Raw genomic sequence first — 17,945 nt, forward strand, 5'->3', positions numbered from 1 at the left:
ATAACATTTGACTTACAAGATTAAGATACTTGTTCTTTCGTTTTTGGTAAAAATAAACGAGAAAGCTTTATAACCAATCCATTATCAATAATGCATTATTTGATTAAGAAAGGGAAAGAACCCAAAGTCTTACAATCGAAAACCACAAAGACTTCAAACTTTTGCAGTTTCTGGTTCTGGAAATAAATTGTTATTTGAGGATATCCAAATTCTCAGCATATTAGAGCTGAATAATTTTGAGAGAAAAGAAATGAAACTTCAGGCACCAATACCGGAACTGGAGTTCTTCCTGCACTCAGTCAACATGTCCATGTAGAACTGACACTTGCTAATCTCGCTTCCATAGCCGCTGATGCACTGCATCAATAAAAACCAAAAGGCCAGAAATCAGTGACATTGCCTTGGATTTTATCGATTTATCCAACCCTATTTTTACTGATTATTCCCATCACATTTAGTGTTTTTCATCCATCATTGTTTAGCAGAGTAATGATGCAAATATCTTAGGCTAAGATAAGAACTAGTTAAATCAAATGTCTCATCATGTCTTGTTCCGCTCTAATGCATTTAGAATCCGGGACAAACAAAAGAGTAAAAGAGTGAGCACTTACATCTTGGAAAGCCTTAGCATGAATGTCACAGGAACTCGAAAACATGTTGTTGCTCGCAGGAGCTGCGGACGCAGAGGCAGCCTCAACAGCTTCATGCTGAATGGTTCGTGGGCCCATCACAGAATCCACAGCCCTATGTGCAACTGCACTTCCGGTACCAAAAGCCATACCTAGTTCCCAAAAACAAGGAACAGGTGAGGAAAGACGATTCCAGACAACAACAAAAAAGAAACAGTTTTTAGTCTAGACAAAGAAATGCATTTGGCGCCTTTAATTTACCCTGAGCTATAGTTGAACCAATGCCGGAAAGCATGCCACCACCACTGCTCGCCTGAGCTGGAGCTGGAGGAGGTGCACGGTGTACTGAAGAAAACCCAGAAATAAAAGTAAATAATCGCACCGAGTGGATTGGATTGGATTGATTAATTCAAAGCTAAAAGTCAGCGGACAAATTAGAATTACCAGGTTGAGGCGCAGGGCTGCGTGCAGCAGCAGGGCGAGGACGAGGAGCAGATCTTCCTGCGAACGACAACAACAAGAAATGAGCATCTCAGGACAATAATTCCACCCCAAGAGGAAAACAAATCGAGAAATGTAATGGATCACAACCGTATCTCGAGTTTTCTACAAATTAAGAGAACCAAATACGCCTTATAGTTTAGAATATTTCACTCTCTGAAGCGTATCTTCGATGATAAACCGTCATACGGGAAACATTGAAAAAAAAACCAATCAACCAACCGGTAAACCCTAGATCGGGCACACACGAACCCAGACCAAGAACACGACAGTTTTGTCATCATCCAAATCCATAGAATCTAATAGATCTAGAAAAATAGAGAAAGCGAAAACTTACCTCCTGAGCTACGGCGACCCATTTTGTGTATAGAGAAAGACGGCGAAGAAATGAAAACAGAGGAGAAGATTGCAAAAAAGCTGATATGCGTCCTCAATTCCGGAGGCGGTAATTTATTTATGAAGGGAGACGGAGCCGGGTCAAGACCATGCGGTGATGTATACGTGTATGATTTTAATTGGTTGTTAACCGATTTTTTATTTCTATAAACTAGGAAAGCTTTTCGGCTAAAACCTAAATTAAAAAAAAACTTGGGCTTCATGCTGAAAAAAAAAACACATGGGCTTCATTTCAAGTCCAATAATTTTTTATTGCCTTTTTTGGTGTCGCAGGTCCATCAAATACAAGGATTTTTTTTCTTCGTTAACACTAAATTACAAGATATTTTGAAAATAGCATGTACAAATGTGTGAAATAGATAGAAAAACGGCATCGTCTTCAAAGCTTATTATCGCTTGGGTATGTTTGTATGAGCTCCTCATCTGATTCTGACCCTGACTGGTTGATTTATCTCCATGGAGGATGAGGATCTTCCTCTTTGGATGATATCGAACAAACGTAGAGTACAAAACATACCAATATTTCGAGGTATAGAGCAAACACTCTAGATTCACCCAAATTTCGAGTGTTTTCGCTTTCGTGACGACCAATTTTACACATGAAATCTCAACTTTGCATTTCTATCAATACGATTACTGATTGTGAGTAGTGTAGAGGAGTGCTTATAATATATTTCATCTTGTATTGTGTAGTTTTGCTACTGACAAAAAGAGGTTTCGAGAATGTGAATTAAAGAAAAAGGAAAAATGCCAAAAAATACTTCATTTATTTAATTTTTGGAAGAATCACCCATGAACTTTTAGCATTGCTAGAAACTCACACAAACTATTTTTTCGATGCATAAAAATACATAAATTTTTTTAAAGTTTCATTTTCTCTCCTCTGATTTCACGACCGTTAACATATATAACGGAATCAATGAACAGCGTTAATTTTTTTGTAGGAAAAAATGCTAAAAAAATACATCAACTATTTAATTTTTCCAGAAACCCACACAAACTTTTTGCATTTCCAGAAATCTACACAGACTATTTTTTTAATCCATAAAAATACACAAACTTTTTAAAATTCCATTTTCCCTCTTCAAATTTCACGGTCGTTATGTTAGTTTTTTGTAACACGTGCTAACTACTCTAGGATTGATATCATTGTTATCCTTAGAAAATCTTCAAATCGATTTAGGGAAGAAAAATCTACACCCTAATTTTTTTCTCTCTTTTAAAAACTATGTGAAATCGGTTGAAAAATATGGTTGGTAGTATAAATCGAGTCGGAAACATTGTGTGTTGTGATATATAAGACTAATAAGAGCAATTCGAGGAGATGATGTATATGTTCTAAACATGATTTATTGGTCTATTAACCACATTTTCAACCGATTTCACTCAATTTCTGAAATAGTAAGAGAAAAAAATTAGAGTTTAGGTTTTTCTTTTTAAAGGTAATAATGGTATTAATTTGACAGTTTTTAACACGTGTTATAGAAAATTAACGCAGTTTTTCGATTATGTTATGTCTATAATGACCATGAAACTTGAGGAGGGAAAATGAAATTTTAAAAAGTTTGTGTATTTTTATAGATTAAAAAAATAGTCTGTGTGGATTTCTAGCAATGCAAAAAGTTTGTGTGGGTTTCTGACAAAATTAAATAGTTGATGTATTTTTTTAGCATTTTTTCTTACAAAAAATTAACGCTGATTATTGATTCCGTTATGTCTGTTAGCGACCGTGAAATCAGAGGGGGAAAATGAAACTTTAAAAAACTTATGTATTTTTATGCATCGAAAAAATAGTTTGTGTGCGTTTCTGACAACGCTAAAAGTTCATGGGTGATTCTTCCAAAAATTAAATAAATGAGTATTTTTTGGTATTTTTCCCTTAAAAAAAGTCCAGGGTCTCATAAAACCTTAAAGTGAAACTCTCTTAAAGGTAACATTTTATTGGTTTCGTTAATGGAACACTTTCAGAGCAAAAATGCTGCAAGTTTTCTACCATTTTCATAGCTAAAGATGGTGCGACAAGCTGAAACAGAAAGAACAGTCAAGTATATTGCGATTATCCGAGCAAAACTATATTACTGCTCTCAAGTTTTTCTTTTGTGAAGATTTTCTACCGAAAAAGTTATTAAGTTCGTGAGACCACAGTTTCTATAGCAATGACTCTTCCTCTAGGTCTTTTTAATCAAATCTCAATTCTATGTGGTAACAATGTGTGATAAAAAGAAAGAAAATTTAGAGTAAGACATCGAACTGATTCCATCAAAGTACTTCAACTGAAAAAGATGATGTACAAGAGTTCAAAAGATCCAAACCAAAAACAAAAGAGATTAACTAAAACAAGTAACAAGTGTGAGCTCCTTTATTTTATTTTTTGTTTTGTTTGGTGAAAACTGTGTGGTTCTAGTTTAGGTTGTATTTTTTGGACAATGCGGTTTCACCTGTAAGGATGAAGGCATGAAGGAGGTTTTGAGCAGCCTGGGTTTGATCAGGTGTCCCTGATATGACAATGATCCTGTCACTGGTTCCTAGAGGAGGTTCATGGACTATGACCCTCGCACCCGATATCTGATTGAACAAACATCAAATGGTATATAAGCTATGCTAAAGTGGTTATGACACTGAACTGTTTTGGTTTGTAGTTGATCATCTCTCAGACTACACAAGCCTATATGAAAATTCAAAGTTGTAACACTGAACGATGGGCTTATAAGCAAAGGTTCGAGAACTTGAGAAAGGTACTGAGGCTTCGTGACTTAAATCACTTTTTCGAGTAAAGTTATCTTATCGTTGGGGGGATATAATATTCCTATAGACCTAGATTAAGGGTCGCATGATGGTTCGCACTTATGGATTTTGTTTTTGCATGCTTTCTTTTTAGTTAGCCTAGAGTTTATTTTTGTTTTCTTTTCAACCGTTACTGAATCTTGGTATATGATTTCAAGGACTAAGAGAAACCAACAGAAACTAAAACCTATGGCTGCTCTTGTGGAGCAATAACTCATTACCTACACCTTTTAATGTCGCTATTGGGCAACCCTGAAAAGATTCGTAAGCAAAAATGTCTTACCTGTCTCAGTTGCTCCAGATTGTGGCCATGCTCTCCATACACAAAGCTAATAGCATTTTCTGGAACTCTAATTTCTACAGTTGTGTTTGTAACGATGGCAGATTTGTGTCCACTGGAAAAGATTAAGCCCAGCAAGTTACATACACAAAGTTAAATAGCGGTAATCTCACATAACTTTCCATAACTGTTGAGCTTTTACCTGCCATGTACAAGGCCAGCCCTTGCCGAAGATAATCCGCCACTGGCATCAAATAAGCCTCTTGGAGCTGCTGGCGGCTGCATAAAGACTATGTATATCAGCTACATAAGTTAAAATAGAATCACAAACTCTGTCTTTGTTAACTTCGACGGAGCACAGAAATATCCAAAATCTGTATGTGTAGGGGCAGATTTAACCCTCTAAACCCCTTCGCTCTGCTTGTGCGTGGCACTCCTTGCTGGCGGAGCGGCGCATAGCGAAAAAAAGAAAAAAGGTCGAAAAGTACTTATGTTCACCAGAAAGTAGAGAATGGGAAAATACAGGAAGGATGGAGATATACCGGGGATGCCCACATACGCGATGCGGTCTCAGTTAAGTGATGGGAGATATCATTGTGGTCCATAGTGGACCGCGGACCAAAATTAGGAGAATAGCCTGATGATGGAATAAACCTGTCAGGAATCGGGTCTTCCGGTCTTAAGTAAGGATCTGTGCCAACAGATCTCGAATAGTTGACAACTGAATGAGACCCACTTAAAAAGGAATCCTCAGATCTTCTGTGCAGACTTGTAGAGGTGGTAGGTGGATGACTAAAGGTTTGATGAGACCCAATAGACAGAGGATTATCTGATTGTCGGTGGTACATTCTCTCTGTAGTTAAGGTGGAGTTGCTCTTGGTTACGGAATTTCCCATTGATTTGGAGAAAAGGCTGTCTCGTAGCCTGCTCGTAATATGGTAAATGGCTTCTCTCACATTTGGAAACTCTCCTGAAATCTATTAGCCAGCAAAGAATGAGTTTATGACAGACAACTTAAGACCAATGATGCTTACAAAAAGAATAATTTGAAAACTGTGTCATTTGTAATTTAACTGTTAAAACAAAAATTTCCCAAGTTAATACCCAAACCATGGTTACAGCAAGTGCAAAATTTTGATTGCAAAAATTTGATTCTCTCTGTTTGCATGGATACTTTAATTTTTTAACTAAATACCACAAACTTATAACAAGCATTAATACAGATCAAAACGAATTCGGTAATGAAAAGCAAAGCTCTAACACTGATTCCAAATTATGCTTCACAAATCATATGAGAGATTGTCAAGATCACATTAGAATTTTTAACCAATTGATACCTTTCAAGTGGAATATCTACCATAACCATAAAATCAACAAATGATCTAAGTACCTGCACAACTTGATCGTTCTCTGAGACACATTTTGGATTCTGCTCAACCTTCAAAATTTGAATTGCAGCCCCAGTGGTTTTCCGCATTTCCGAAACTATAACACCTCCTTTGCCCAGCAAACAACCAATCTGACTTGTTGGGACCACAAGCCGTGCAGTGATAGATGTTCTTGGGCCATTGTCTAGGATTTTTTTAGTGGCAAGCTCAAATAATCTAGTAAAAACTAGGATAATAGCTTTCTGAGCTGGCGAGCTTTGACATTCAGGGTTCTACATGATGAACAAGCAACAATTATTAAACAAGATTAGCAAAATAGATAGGACAATACCACAAAAGCATCCATGAAAATGGGAAGAGATCAAAAAGACCAACCTCTGGTGCAGTAACAGAAATCAAACGTTCTTCGCAGTCAGCAAGTGTATTTCCCACATTTATGAAGGCACCTGTCTCGCTATGAAGCGTCCTGATAACTTTACCCGCTGTCCCGATAACTCCGCCAGCATTTTCAATGGAACAAAGTAACTTAAAAACCACTTCTTGGTTCCCTAATTCCACTTCTGACAGAGGTGGTTTTTTGGTAGCAGCGTTAGTCATTGAAGCAGAAGTAGTATTGCTGTGAGGATGTGTATCTAGAGTGGAATAACGATGTGCAAGAAAATCCGCAGTTGGCAGACGAAGAGTTTCTTGCGGGATTGTTTCAATACGCCTCCCAAAAGCATCACGTGGATACGACTCAAGAGGGAAGCCCATAGCATCACGTTGAACCATCTCGAAAGGTCTATGCAAGGAATCATGAGAATCATCCACCTCTCTAGGCTGTCGGAAAACATCGCCCCTGACAACATCCGAAGGCCTGTATAACGTTTCTTGAGGAGCCACATCAACATGTCTGCGTAAAGCATCTTGCCGTTCTGCCTCAATTTGCCTGCGTAAAGCATCTTGCCGTTCCGCGTCAATATGCCTGTGCAAAGCATCTTGCCGTTCTGCCTCAATATGCCTGCGTAAATTTCCCTGAGGAACCACCTCGATATGCCTATGATGCAAAGCATCATGAGGAATCACATCATTAGGTCGAGCAAAAGTGCCCCGAGGAAACATGTCAGCTGTTCTCGTTCTATAATCATAATCTTCAACGGACCTAGGAAGAGACTCCTGAATAATTGTTTCTATGGGCCTATGTGAAGATGCTTGGATCTCTTTTTCAAGGGGTCTATTTCCAACCACCCTTATCTTGTTCACCGGTTGACAATCTTGAAGGCAGCGGGAGATAGATACAAGAGCTTTCTTCACAGCGATAACATTACCTTCAATCTGCCACACAGTTGATTACTCACGATGAGAAAATATACAATGCAATCTGCAACAACAAGCATCTATAAAGTAGCTTAGACCTTCTCTCCAAAGAGATGCTCATAGTTTCTATTTGACGCATAAAAAAATGTTCTAATGACTGATAAAAACTTGGAAACGAAGCCGGAGAGAAAAAGGCAGCTAGACTCTGAAGAAAGCAGCTTAGACGCAAAATTGAGAACTCAATTTGGCAAACTGCCACAAATTCGATCAATTTTAGCTAGAACTTCACATTTGGAAGACATTCACATTGCATCCCGGAAAACAATAAGCTAATATAACACAAGTTCGTACCTCCACCATCTCGTCATCAGTATCGGCGCAAATCGGCAAATTCTCAGTCCGTACCGCAATTTTGCAGCCAGTTTCTTTCCTAATGCTCCCAACCATTTGACCACCCTTGCCTATCACAGCACCCGCATGGCTAGACTCCGTCAACAATCGGCACACGACCGTAGCACTATCCGCTTCCGCGGCTAAAACTTCGAAAACCCGAATCAACGCTGCTTGTACTTTAGATACCTCAACTTCCTCTTCCATCTTCTCTGCCTCTACGTTCGCATTGTTATCAACACCTAATTTTACCCTAGACGACGAATCCACTTGTGATATGATCGTGATGACCCGATCCGGAGACCCAGACGGGGGCTCCTCGACCCGTATCTTAGCTCCGGTTGACTGTTGGAGTTGTTTGATCACGCTTCCGGATTTTCCAATCACCGCACCGACTTGCGACAAGGGGCAGAGCAATCGAAACGACGCGTGTCCCACCGGTACAACCAGAGGCGAGAGCAGCTGCGCGTGATGCGTCTTCACCCTTTTGGAAGATCCGAACCCTGAACCCGGATCGATCGCTCCGGATCTCTTCTCTGTAGGATAGCGAAAGCTGTTTCGTTCCATGACACCTCCCTACCTCTCTCTCTCTCTCTCTCTCTAACCTTGTCACGGCGGTTCCCGGCGAAGAGATTGTCAGGAGATTGTCGCAGTCTCTACGCTAAGTTGCTAACTTGCACCGAAGAAGCGCATTAATCGCGTCGCTTTAAACGATGCCGTTTTAATAGGTGTTTTATAACCGGCAAACCCGAACCGAAATTATAAAACCAAAGTTCATTGGAGCATTGCGTGTAAAAAAGGAAATTATCAAGACAGACTGTATTAATTCGTTGAGATTCCGATTCCCGAAAATGATTTGGCAAATTATAGGCTTCCTGATTAAATAAACCAATCCAATAAAATAAATTGATCATTTTTGTCATATCATAGTTTCGTGATTGAACATTGACAAGGTGTTTCCCAGCGAAGAAAACTCTTGAAAAAATGGATAAGAAAACTCTTGAAAACGGAGAAGCGGTTGCCGACGGTTCGATTTGTGGATATGATTCGCTGCATCAACTCTTATCCGCGAATCTGAAGCCTGAACTCTATCAGGTGAAGTATCCTTAGAAACTACTTACTACTTTGGATTCTTGGTATATGATCTCGGAGAGTTTAGTGAGGTTCCCTCTATTTGATCTCGCCAACTTTGCTCCTTGCGTTGACTTTTGCTTTGCGTTAATACCAGTGTTCTTGATTAGCCTCCAATTTGAATGTTTGTTGGATTTGTAGTGTTTAGTTATGTTGCTCGAAAAACTGAGACTTTAAGAAAAAAATGGATCGTTGATTGTTTGATTTGCAGGAGGTAAGCCGATTGCTCCTTGGAAGTAACTGTGGTAGACCGCTTGAACAGATTGTTTTGCCAGATTCTGCAAGAGCACTCTCTTCAAAACACGATTTTGATCTCCAGGTTGGTACTCATTTTACCCTGTTAGTCATAATGTTAGATCGAATCGTTGATTGAAATTATGTTTTGGCCTCATTACTCTCTAGTCTGCTAGCTTTTCCGCTGATAAAGAGCAAATGAGAAATCCTCGAGTGGTCAGAGTTGGTCTCATTCAAAACTCCATCGCTCTTCCAACTACTGCTCCTTTTCCGGACCAAAAAAGAGGTATATTCGACAAGTTGAAGCCAATAATTGACGCTGCAGGTGTTGCTGGTGTTAACATACTCTGCTTGCAGGTTTGCCTCCATTTGCTTTCTCTTTTACAAGTTATTAGTTAACTGTTTTAACTTTGAGAAATGGTTCTGTCGATAGGAAGCTTGGACTATGCCATTTGCATTTTGTACTAGGGAGAAGAGATGGTGTGAGTTTGCAGAGCCTGTTGATGGCGAATCAATAAAGTTTCTCCAAGAACTAGCCCAAAAGTATAACATGGTGATTGTGAGTCCAATTCTCGAAAGAGATATTGATCACGGCGAAGTACTTTGGAATACCGCTGTGATTATAGGGAATCACGGAAATATCATTGGGAAGCATCGAAAGGTAAACTTGCGCTACATATCTGTTGTTCCTTCTTCTTTTCTCTTCTGAGCTAATTTTATATTGCTTGGTCTGGCAGAACCACATACCGAGAGTAGGAGATTTTAACGAGAGCACCTATTACATGGAAGGAAACACGGGCCATCCTGTGTTTGAGACGGTGTTTGGAAAAATTGCAGTTAACATATGTTACGGAAGACACCATCCTCTAAATTGGTTAGCTTTTGGTCTAAACGGGGCCGAGATTGTCTTCAACCCTTCAGCAACTGTTGGTGAACTCAGTGAACCAATGTGGCCTATTGAGGTTTTTAAGTCCTGATTCTCCATTTTTTTGCCCCAGTTTGATGCTCTCTAGTCTCTATATATGATCACATGGTCTGACATTTTAATCGGTTCCTTCAAAACTCAGGCAAGAAATGCTGCAATAGCAAACAGTTACTTTGTGGGATCCATTAACAGAGTTGGAACTGAAGTGTTCCCAAATGCTTTCACGTCAGGTGATGGGAAACCGCAACACAATGATTTCGGGCATTTCTATGGATCAAGCCATTTCTCTGCACCGGATGCGTCGTGCACACCATCTTTGTCCCGTTACAAAGATGGGTTATTGATCTCAGACATGGATCTCAATCTCTGCCGGCAATATAAAGACAAATGGGGATTTAGAATGACTGCAAGATACGAAGTCTACGCCGATCTTTTCACTAGCTACATAAAGCCAGACTTCAAGCCTCAAGTTGTCTCTGACCCAATGCTCCACAAGAATTCTTCATAAAAAAAAAATTCCCAATTGTACTTGTATCTGTGAATCCTCAAAAGAAGGAACTTTGAAATTATGTGTAACAGTAAAAGAAAATCTGTTTGCGTCTCTGTGTATACTTTATATGAATAAAGTTGTTGCCAAAAGGCCTTTCCTTTACTCTTATAATCGAACCGGTTCATAACAAAACCGGAACCCAATTCCAAAAGCCGATGCTGTGGACTATGGAATCCGTCATCCTGAATCGCTATCCGGGATTTTGACGCGTACCCAGATGAGATCGAGTTTCGCGGATGCTCGAAGTCCAGAAAAATAATGCAATCTCTCACTATAACTTGGTACCCAACTTTAATTTCCCCGCCAAGACTCGATCTTTACCCGCTAAGACAAATCGCAGCTTCTTCTGTTCTCTCTTCTCCGACCGCTGGTAACAAACGTCGCGGGATGACGTCTCGCCGTGAGTCTGCTTCACTTAAGTCCCTCGCCTCTCGTCGGACTTCGACCGGTGATGATGATGATGGATACTGTACTCTTGTAGACTTTGCAGGTAACAAACTGCTCTGTCTGAGCGACTTAGCACCTGTCTCGATAGATTGAAGTTGATGTTTGTGTTTCTCTGCCATTCACTGTCAATCTATGTCCATAAAAACCCGGACTTTATCGGAAATATCTTGAAATGAATAAGATAAGTCTTGGAAACTCTCACTGTGAGACATGAAGCTGGGGTTTGAGGGTTCCTCTGTATTCACAGCTTTGATTGAAGTTTCAATATTGTGTTTCTTGAATTGTTAGTGGAGTTTTTCTATGATAGGTAATGGAGGAGGAGGGAGAGAAGGGACAACTGTAGGAGATGATCTTGTGGTTTTGCTTTACCACTTACAGCATGCCTGCAAAAGAATTGCTTCTCTTGTCGCATCTCCTTTCAATTCTTCACTTGGAAAGCTCTCTGTTAACTCCTCTAGTGGCTCAGACCGAGATGCGCCTAAGCCGCTCGATATTGTCTCGGTCTGTATTTTTCTTTTTCTTTTTGTCATGATTCATATAAAGATTCAAGCTTACAATTCCTCTTCTGTTTTGCAGAACGATATCATCTTGTCCTCTCTTAGAAACTCAGGAAAAGTAGCAGTAATGGCTTCCGAAGAAGACGATAGTCCGACTTGGATAAAAGATGACGGTCCTTACGTTGTGGTTGTAGATCCATTAGATGGATCACGTAACATTGATGCTTCGATACCAACGGGAACTATATTTGGGATTTACAATCGCCTCGTTGAGCTTGATCATTTACCAGTTGAAGAGAAAGCTGAACTCAATTCTCTGCAGAGAGGAAACAGGCTTGTAGCTTCCGGTTACGTGCTCTACTCTTCAGCGACAATACTCTGTGTTAGTCTCGGCTCCGGAACACATGCCTTCACGCTTGATCATTCCACAGGCGAATTCGTTCTCACTCATCAAAATATTAAGATCCCTACTCGAGGTAAAAGCTTTCTTCATGTCACATACATATGAAAATCATTTTACAGTAATATGATGACTAAACAGAACCGTTTGGACCGGATTGATCCATTGCTCTCTTTGGTCATCAATCAACAACAGGGCAAATATACTCAGTGAACGATGCGAGGTACTTCGACTGGCCAGAAGGTTTGAGGAAGTACATTGATACAGTGAGACAAGGCAAAGGTCAAAACCCGAAGAAATACTCGGCACGTTACATTTGTTCGCTGGTGGCTGATCTTCACAGGACCCTGTTATACGGAGGAGTGGCTATGAATCCAAGAGACCACCTCCGTTTAGTCTATGAAGGAAACCCTTTGGCTTTTCTCGTGGAACAAGCTGGTGGTAAAGCCTCTGATGGAAAGAGAGAGATACTTTCGATACAGCCAGTGAAGCTTCACCAGAGATTGCCTCTGTTTCTTGGGAGCGTAGAGGATGTGGCTGAGCTTGAGAGCTATGGTGATGTGCAGCAGACTGTGAATCCTGGCTATGAAGTTTGAACTATACCTTTTTTTTTTTTTTTTTGAACGTAAGTTTGAAGTTGAACTATACCTCTGCTTCAGTTAATGTGTTAAATAAACATAAATCAAATGCTTGTGTTACGCGAAAATTATATTATGATTTTCTATAGTGCGTAAAAGACCCAAATGCCCTAACAATCCATCGTGTATATTCCAGACATATGTAATTACGGTCGTATATGCAAGTCATTTTCTCTTCTAAATTTAGATCTGTATTTATTATTAGCGATATATAAATTTTAGAGTCAATTATTTACGGAGAGTGGAAAAAAATAAAGGGAAGAACGGGGGAGATATGGTAGGCGGTGGACATGGCGGACGCGGCGGAGTTGGTGGTCGTGGAAGCGGCGGTGGTAATAGAGCGGAGGCGGATCGATGGCTTGTTACATCGGAGAAGCTTCTAGCGTCTAGTGACCTTCAGGGAGCGAAGACATTTGCGATCCGCGCATGCGAATCCGACCCGACCCGAGCAGAAGCTGCGGACTACATCCTCGCAATCTGCGACATTCTTTTAGCCGGAGAGACTCGTTTAGGCGACTCTAACTTGCCGGACTGGTACGCCGTGCTCCGACTCGGCCGTTTAGCTCAAAACCCCGAACACGTCGCGACTCAGTACCGTAGACTCGCTCTTCTCCTCAATCCGTCGGTTAATCGCCTCCCGTTCGCCGATCAAGCGTTTAAGCTTGTCTCTGATGCTTGGCACGTGCTCTCTGATCCGTCGAGGAAGTCGTTTTACGATCGAGAGCTGCAGCTGAGTCAACTCGGCCAATCTAGTTCTCAGCCACAAAGCCAAGCGCACCAGCAACAATTCCAGTGGAAAGCTAGCAAATGCACCAACGTAGCACAAGAGCCGCCTTCTGTTGCCAATTCCACCGCCGGATATCCGCCGCAGTCCCAGGCCGACCCTCTGGCGACGAGCTTCTGGACTGCTTGTCCATATTGCTTTGTACTATTTGAGTACCCTAAGGCTTACGAAGAATGCATTTTGAAGTGTCAAAGCTGTAGGAGAGCGTTTCAAGCTGTGACGATACAAAAACCTCCCGTGGAAGGGAAAGGCGAAGACGTTTACTTCTGCTCATGGGCTGTATTCCCGCTAGGGTTTTCCGGTGAAGTTCGAACCCCACCGAGTTGGTCACCTATCTCACCTCTCTTTGCATGCCCCCTGCAAAAGGTGGATGATGAACCAGCCACGAAGAAGAGAAAGGAACCGGCTCCTCCAAGGATCTTCTATGACGATGATGACATATATGTTGCGATTTCAGAGGAGGAGTATGAAGAAAGCGAGGCTGATGATGATTGGCAAGATGAGGTACAAATGAATAAGAAGGCGAATGTTGGGAAAGGGAAGGAAACACTTGTGAGAAGTAACAAGAAACATGGAACTGAGAAAGCTGGGAAGGGAATCCAAAATGTGGAAAGTATCAGTGATGGTAGCAATCCCGCGGTTTCAGTTGCTTCATATGCTACGGCCGCTGGTTCCTCCTCTGGTTATATGTCTAAGCCAGTGAGTACTAGAAGAAGAACGGGAACTGGAGTTAAGAATTTGGGGAGGTTGGATTTGAATGTGGAGTTCAGTAATGAAGTGGAAGAGCCTGCTGTGGCAGGCAGGAGAAATGAAGGCAACGGGCTCGGAAGTAACAGGGAGGTGGATAATATCGAAGGGATTGGCTTCTTTGAGGGCCTTGATGAATTCTTGAGTAGTTTGCCGATACTTTCTGTTGTTGGAGATGATAAGATCAAGGCTACTTAGTGAAGTAAGACTTTTTCCTCTCTTTTTTCAGGTTATGTTCGTGCGGTTGTTCTAGGCCTTAGTTTTTTTTTGTTTTTTTAATTGATGTCTCCGGTTGATGTTTAACTGTAGTAGTGAGACTAGCCATTTGATTCCTTGGAATCCATGTTGTTGGAATCTGTTGATGTATATGGCACAAAATTCAGACTTTTTCTTTCCCTTATGGTACATAATCTTCTGCATCGTAACCAGAGACATGCTTTATTTGATTGTAAATCTGTGATGGGCTTCTATGTTCTGATCAAGGCATTCAGATTTCTCTTCAGGATTAGAGGATACAACATGATGAACCAAATTCTTTTTTTTTAATGGTAAAAAGAGCTACTTATTCTGCACAAGAATTCTGTTCCTCTAACTCAAAAAGCTAGAGTGCAAAATATAGGTATTTGTCGAGGTGATAAAAAATGAAGTATTATGATTCATCAAATCGGTATTTATTCCTCGTGGCTACCACTTGTTTTTTCTTCTGTAAAATCACTTGAGAAATTTTGTGTTCTTTGCTTTCTGAACCGACATAGGAAGAGGTATAGTGGCAACACACGTTACTAGCTTCATTTGTCCTAAGTTTTTTTAACCCTCGACGCCCTTGGATTCATCAAGGTAAGGAAAAAAAATGTTAGCATTTTGACAAGAATTTCTAGACAGGTTCTATGTTAAAGACCTAAATTGCTTGTCAGGGACTTTATGTTTGTAGTTGTTGTAGGATAATCTTACAAATGTTAGAGTTCTCACTTACCTGTAAGCTGTAACGAGAAGTCTGCAAAATCAAGAAGGCTATTCAAGCAATGCTTATGTGTACGTTATTTGGCATTTATAATCTCCAATTAGGCTGCAGTATAGGTTCCATTCTGGATTCATAAAGCTTGTTCAAGCTCCTTGATTTTATTTAATGATAGAACTGTTCAGGCTGTAAACGTTCATGTACTTATCTGTTTTTTCCTAATTATGATGAAGAGAGGTTGATAGTTTCCGGAAAAGCAAAGCCATGCCGACCAAACCAGGTTCATCTGTTGTGCTCTCTCTTCTTGACCATGTATCTTTCCAGAGTGCAAAAGAAATTATGATAGTTTCCTACTTAGTGACACAATGTAGCTACAGGTCTGGCTTGAAGTTGAATCGGAAAGTCAGCTTTGAAGCATTTGTGTGCTTAATTTTGATTAGTGAAGTTAGCTTTGATTGATTCCAATTTTTGTAACGCTTTAGAAAACTGGCTACCTAATTTAATTTCCGCAATAAAAATTATGATGTTTCGGACGAGAAAAAAAGCCTATGTAATGAAAGGAAACTGAAAGAGAGAATTTTCTGGTGTGTTTATGACAGGAGTAATGGTCAACGGTCAACGCAAACATGGGGATCTCCGTCTTTGTTGGAGAAGCTGAGACCCATATGCTGTTACTTGTTGGATCTGACAGGTGAACTACCAGACAACCCAAAGTCTATCTGTCTTATTTCTTCTTCTTTTATTTTTTCATTTTCTAATTCCCTAAACATCTAAACTCCTCCAATACACCTCACCTGGTTTTACTGAGCTGCAGATTTCTCATCAATGGCGATCGTTTCTTCTATCATGTCTACTTCAGTAGATCCTTCTTCTTCAAGAATTTGTGTGCCTTACAATACGCAGGAGGTGCACTTTCTTTCTCTATGTATAATGTTTGACCGAGAGTCGAAAGAGTTGTTTAGCATTCATATCTCTCTCAACTCTTTTAACTATACTTTCTCTACAGATCTTTGGTGACATTGTAAAGTCGAAGCCGACATATCTTAGATTTTGTACCTCTTCAAGGTATTTTCTATAAAAAGTTTCAGTTAACTTGTGTAGATAAAATTTTACTTACAAATTTACTAGTGCAGAGATAAGATGAACTTATGATACGTATATGGAGAAACAAATGATGTGTGTTAGAGAAACAATGTCAATTCTAGGCCAAAGACGTAGTTCTAACAACTAGTATATTGCTGAGAACTTTGTAATCTTCTTATTTGAACCAGGCTTATATCTTCCAGAAGATGTGGCAAGTGGAGACTAGTGGCTTCGGGGGTGCCACTAAAGGTTACCCGTGAAGAAAAACACGAGAATCTTGTGATTTCTTCACCAAATAAAGAACATGACATATTTGAAGAAATTAAGCATCGGTTCCTGACCTTTAAGAAAGACAAATACATGTAAGCTACTGAAGTACAACTGTACAAGCATCGGATTCAATTTCTTTGGTTTATCCGAAAAAAGGTTGCTTTCTGTAATAGTTTGATTGTTTATGCGAAAAAAGGGAGAACGTGGAGCGGTTTCAGAGTCTAGCCAAGAGCCAATCCCCAAAGGTGAGAACTTAGCACCTCTGTTACAGTTACACTACACATTTATATGTGAGACATATATCTAACATCTCAGAGATCAGTTTATGGTGGTAGCTTGTGCAGATTCAAGGGTTTGCCCTTCAGCAATCTTAGGGTTTCAACCAGGAGAAGCATTTACCGTTCGTAACATTGCAAATATTGTACCCACTTACGAGGTTCTTACTTGTAATCGTCAGCTTTTTAATTATTTATCTATTTATGTTTCTTTGATGCTGAAACAAGAAAACTTGTGCCTTTGTGTAGAGTGGTCCATCTGAAACAAAGGCTGCATTGGAATTCGCTGTAAACTCTGTGCAAGTAAGCATTATGAAGAAACTAATTACATAATTCATGATCACGCAGTAGATTTGGCATACGGATGATTGTAAACTTTGTTTGCAGGTCGAGAACATTCTTGTGGTCGGGCATAGTCGCTGTGGAGGCATCCGTGCCTTAATGACTATGGATGATGATGAAACAGAAGAAGACATAGACTCAAGGTTTCTGCCCAAATTTCATTACTTTTTTTTCTTTTGAAAAGAAAAAAAACGTCCAACAATACACATTCATCATCACCTGCATTATTGTGATTTTCCAGGAGCTTCATAAAAAACTGGGTCGTTGTCGGGAAAACCGCAAGATCAATCTCGAAATCAGCTGCCTCTGGACTCAGCTTTGATCAACAATGTCAGCATTGCGAAAAGGTGAATATAATAAAGCCTTTGGATGCTCCATTCACACAACACTTCACTGGTGTTTAAGGATTTCGTTTTTAACACTTGCAGGAATCTGTGAACTGTTCGTTGCGGAATCTATTGTCGTATCCATGGATAGAAGACAAGGTGAAGAATGGGACTTTATCGATCCATGGTGGCTATTACGACTTCACTGAGTGCACGTTCGAGAAATGGACGGTGGATTATAAGGAAAGAAGCCGCGTGGAGAGTAGATTAGCGGTTAAGGATCGGTCCTTTTGGAGCTGAACGAATTTGGTTTATTCGATATTTAAAAAACTATTGATACCGATCAGATTCTAAATTCGAGTTTGGTTTGGTTTTGAGTGTGAAATTTCGGTAGCTTTTTGATTCGATTCTATTTTTTTTTTGTAACTTTTGGTTCGATTCCATTTTTTTTTTTTTTGACATCGGTTCGATTCCATTTATATATGCTTACAATGGCTTTTTTTTTTTTTTTTTTCTTAACTGTCAGTATACTTCACTTTCTAAGCTTTACGCTTACCAAAATACATTAATTTCGGTTTGATAATGAAAGTTTCTCAAACATATGGTTCTGATTTGTATTTAACCACCGTTTAAAGAATATATAATGGGCCTGAAATTTTATTCAATTGGGCCTT

The 17,945-nt window shown here is 39.9% G+C and overlaps 6 protein-coding genes across 7 annotated transcripts; 4 read left to right on the forward strand and 2 right to left on the reverse strand.

Annotated features, from left to right (window-relative positions):
• Positions 1–80: 80 nt before the first annotated feature.
• Positions 81–1,599, reverse strand: LOC18012840 (uncharacterized protein C6C3.02c). Its single transcript, XM_006394095.2, has 5 exons — positions 1,468–1,599; positions 1,074–1,130; positions 891–974; positions 612–781; positions 81–357 (listed from the first exon to the last, which is right to left on the reverse strand). Exons 1-5 carry the CDS (start codon positions 1,487–1,489, stop codon positions 259–261), a joined length of 432 nt encoding a protein of 143 aa, XP_006394157.1. The 5' UTR covers positions 1,490–1,599; the 3' UTR covers positions 81–258.
• Positions 1,600–1,768: 169 nt separating this feature from the next.
• Positions 1,769–8,357, reverse strand: LOC18012501 (KH domain-containing protein HEN4). The gene is made up of 7 exons (XM_006394096.2): positions 7,626–8,357; positions 6,354–7,292; positions 5,981–6,250; positions 5,133–5,567; positions 4,793–4,869; positions 4,594–4,705; positions 1,769–4,091 (listed from the first exon to the last, which is right to left on the reverse strand). Exons 1-7 carry the CDS (start codon positions 8,229–8,231, stop codon positions 3,927–3,929), a joined length of 2,604 nt encoding a protein of 867 aa, XP_006394158.1. The 5' UTR covers positions 8,232–8,357; the 3' UTR covers positions 1,769–3,926.
• A 120-nt stretch (positions 8,358–8,477) lies between these two features.
• On the forward strand, positions 8,478–10,606 carry LOC18012502 (beta-ureidopropionase). The gene is made up of 6 exons (XM_006394097.2): positions 8,478–8,759; positions 9,007–9,114; positions 9,198–9,386; positions 9,463–9,690; positions 9,767–9,991; positions 10,097–10,606. Exons 1-6 carry the CDS (start codon positions 8,649–8,651, stop codon positions 10,460–10,462), a joined length of 1,227 nt encoding a protein of 408 aa, XP_006394159.1. The 5' UTR covers positions 8,478–8,648; the 3' UTR covers positions 10,463–10,606.
• Positions 10,607–10,638: 32 nt separating this feature from the next.
• Positions 10,639–12,607, forward strand: LOC18012622 (fructose-1,6-bisphosphatase, cytosolic). The gene is made up of 4 exons (XM_006394098.2): positions 10,639–10,994; positions 11,259–11,452; positions 11,528–11,924; positions 12,044–12,607. Exons 1-4 carry the CDS (start codon positions 10,763–10,765, stop codon positions 12,442–12,444), a joined length of 1,224 nt encoding a protein of 407 aa, XP_006394160.1. The 5' UTR covers positions 10,639–10,762; the 3' UTR covers positions 12,445–12,607.
• Positions 12,608–12,727: 120 nt separating this feature from the next.
• LOC18011525 lies at positions 12,728–15,828 on the forward strand. 2 transcript variants are annotated; one of them, XR_002897637.1, is made up of 3 exons: positions 12,728–14,219; positions 15,575–15,666; positions 15,790–15,828. XR_002897637.1 is itself a non-coding variant. In XM_006394099.2 (2 exons), the coding sequence occupies exon 1, from the start codon at positions 12,761–12,763 to the stop codon at positions 14,213–14,215; it is 1,455 nt and encodes a 484-aa protein (XP_006394161.1). In that variant the 5' UTR covers positions 12,728–12,760; the 3' UTR covers positions 14,216–14,219; positions 15,209–15,237. The 2 variants fall into 2 exon arrangements, 1 of the variants encoding a protein (XP_006394161.1); XM_006394099.2 differs by lacking the exons at positions 15,575–15,666; positions 15,790–15,828 and adding an exon at positions 15,209–15,237.
• LOC18011526 (beta carbonic anhydrase 5, chloroplastic) lies at positions 15,238–17,702 on the forward strand. The gene is made up of 11 exons (XM_024151266.1): positions 15,238–15,255; positions 15,575–15,666; positions 15,790–15,881; positions 15,982–16,040; positions 16,247–16,420; positions 16,525–16,573; positions 16,651–16,764; positions 16,853–16,906; positions 16,991–17,088; positions 17,187–17,292; positions 17,374–17,702. The coding sequence occupies exons 3-11, from the start codon at positions 15,801–15,803 to the stop codon at positions 17,569–17,571; spliced, it is 933 nt and encodes a 310-aa protein (XP_024007034.1). The 5' UTR covers positions 15,238–15,255; positions 15,575–15,666; positions 15,790–15,800; the 3' UTR covers positions 17,572–17,702.
• Positions 17,703–17,945: the final 243 nt, after the last annotated feature.

This window comes from Eutrema salsugineum, unplaced genomic scaffold, assembly GCF_000478725.1.
Source record: "Eutrema salsugineum unplaced genomic scaffold, Eutsalg1_0 scaffold_6, whole genome shotgun sequence".
NCBI classification, from domain to species: Eukaryota; Viridiplantae; Streptophyta; class Magnoliopsida; order Brassicales; family Brassicaceae; genus Eutrema; species Eutrema salsugineum.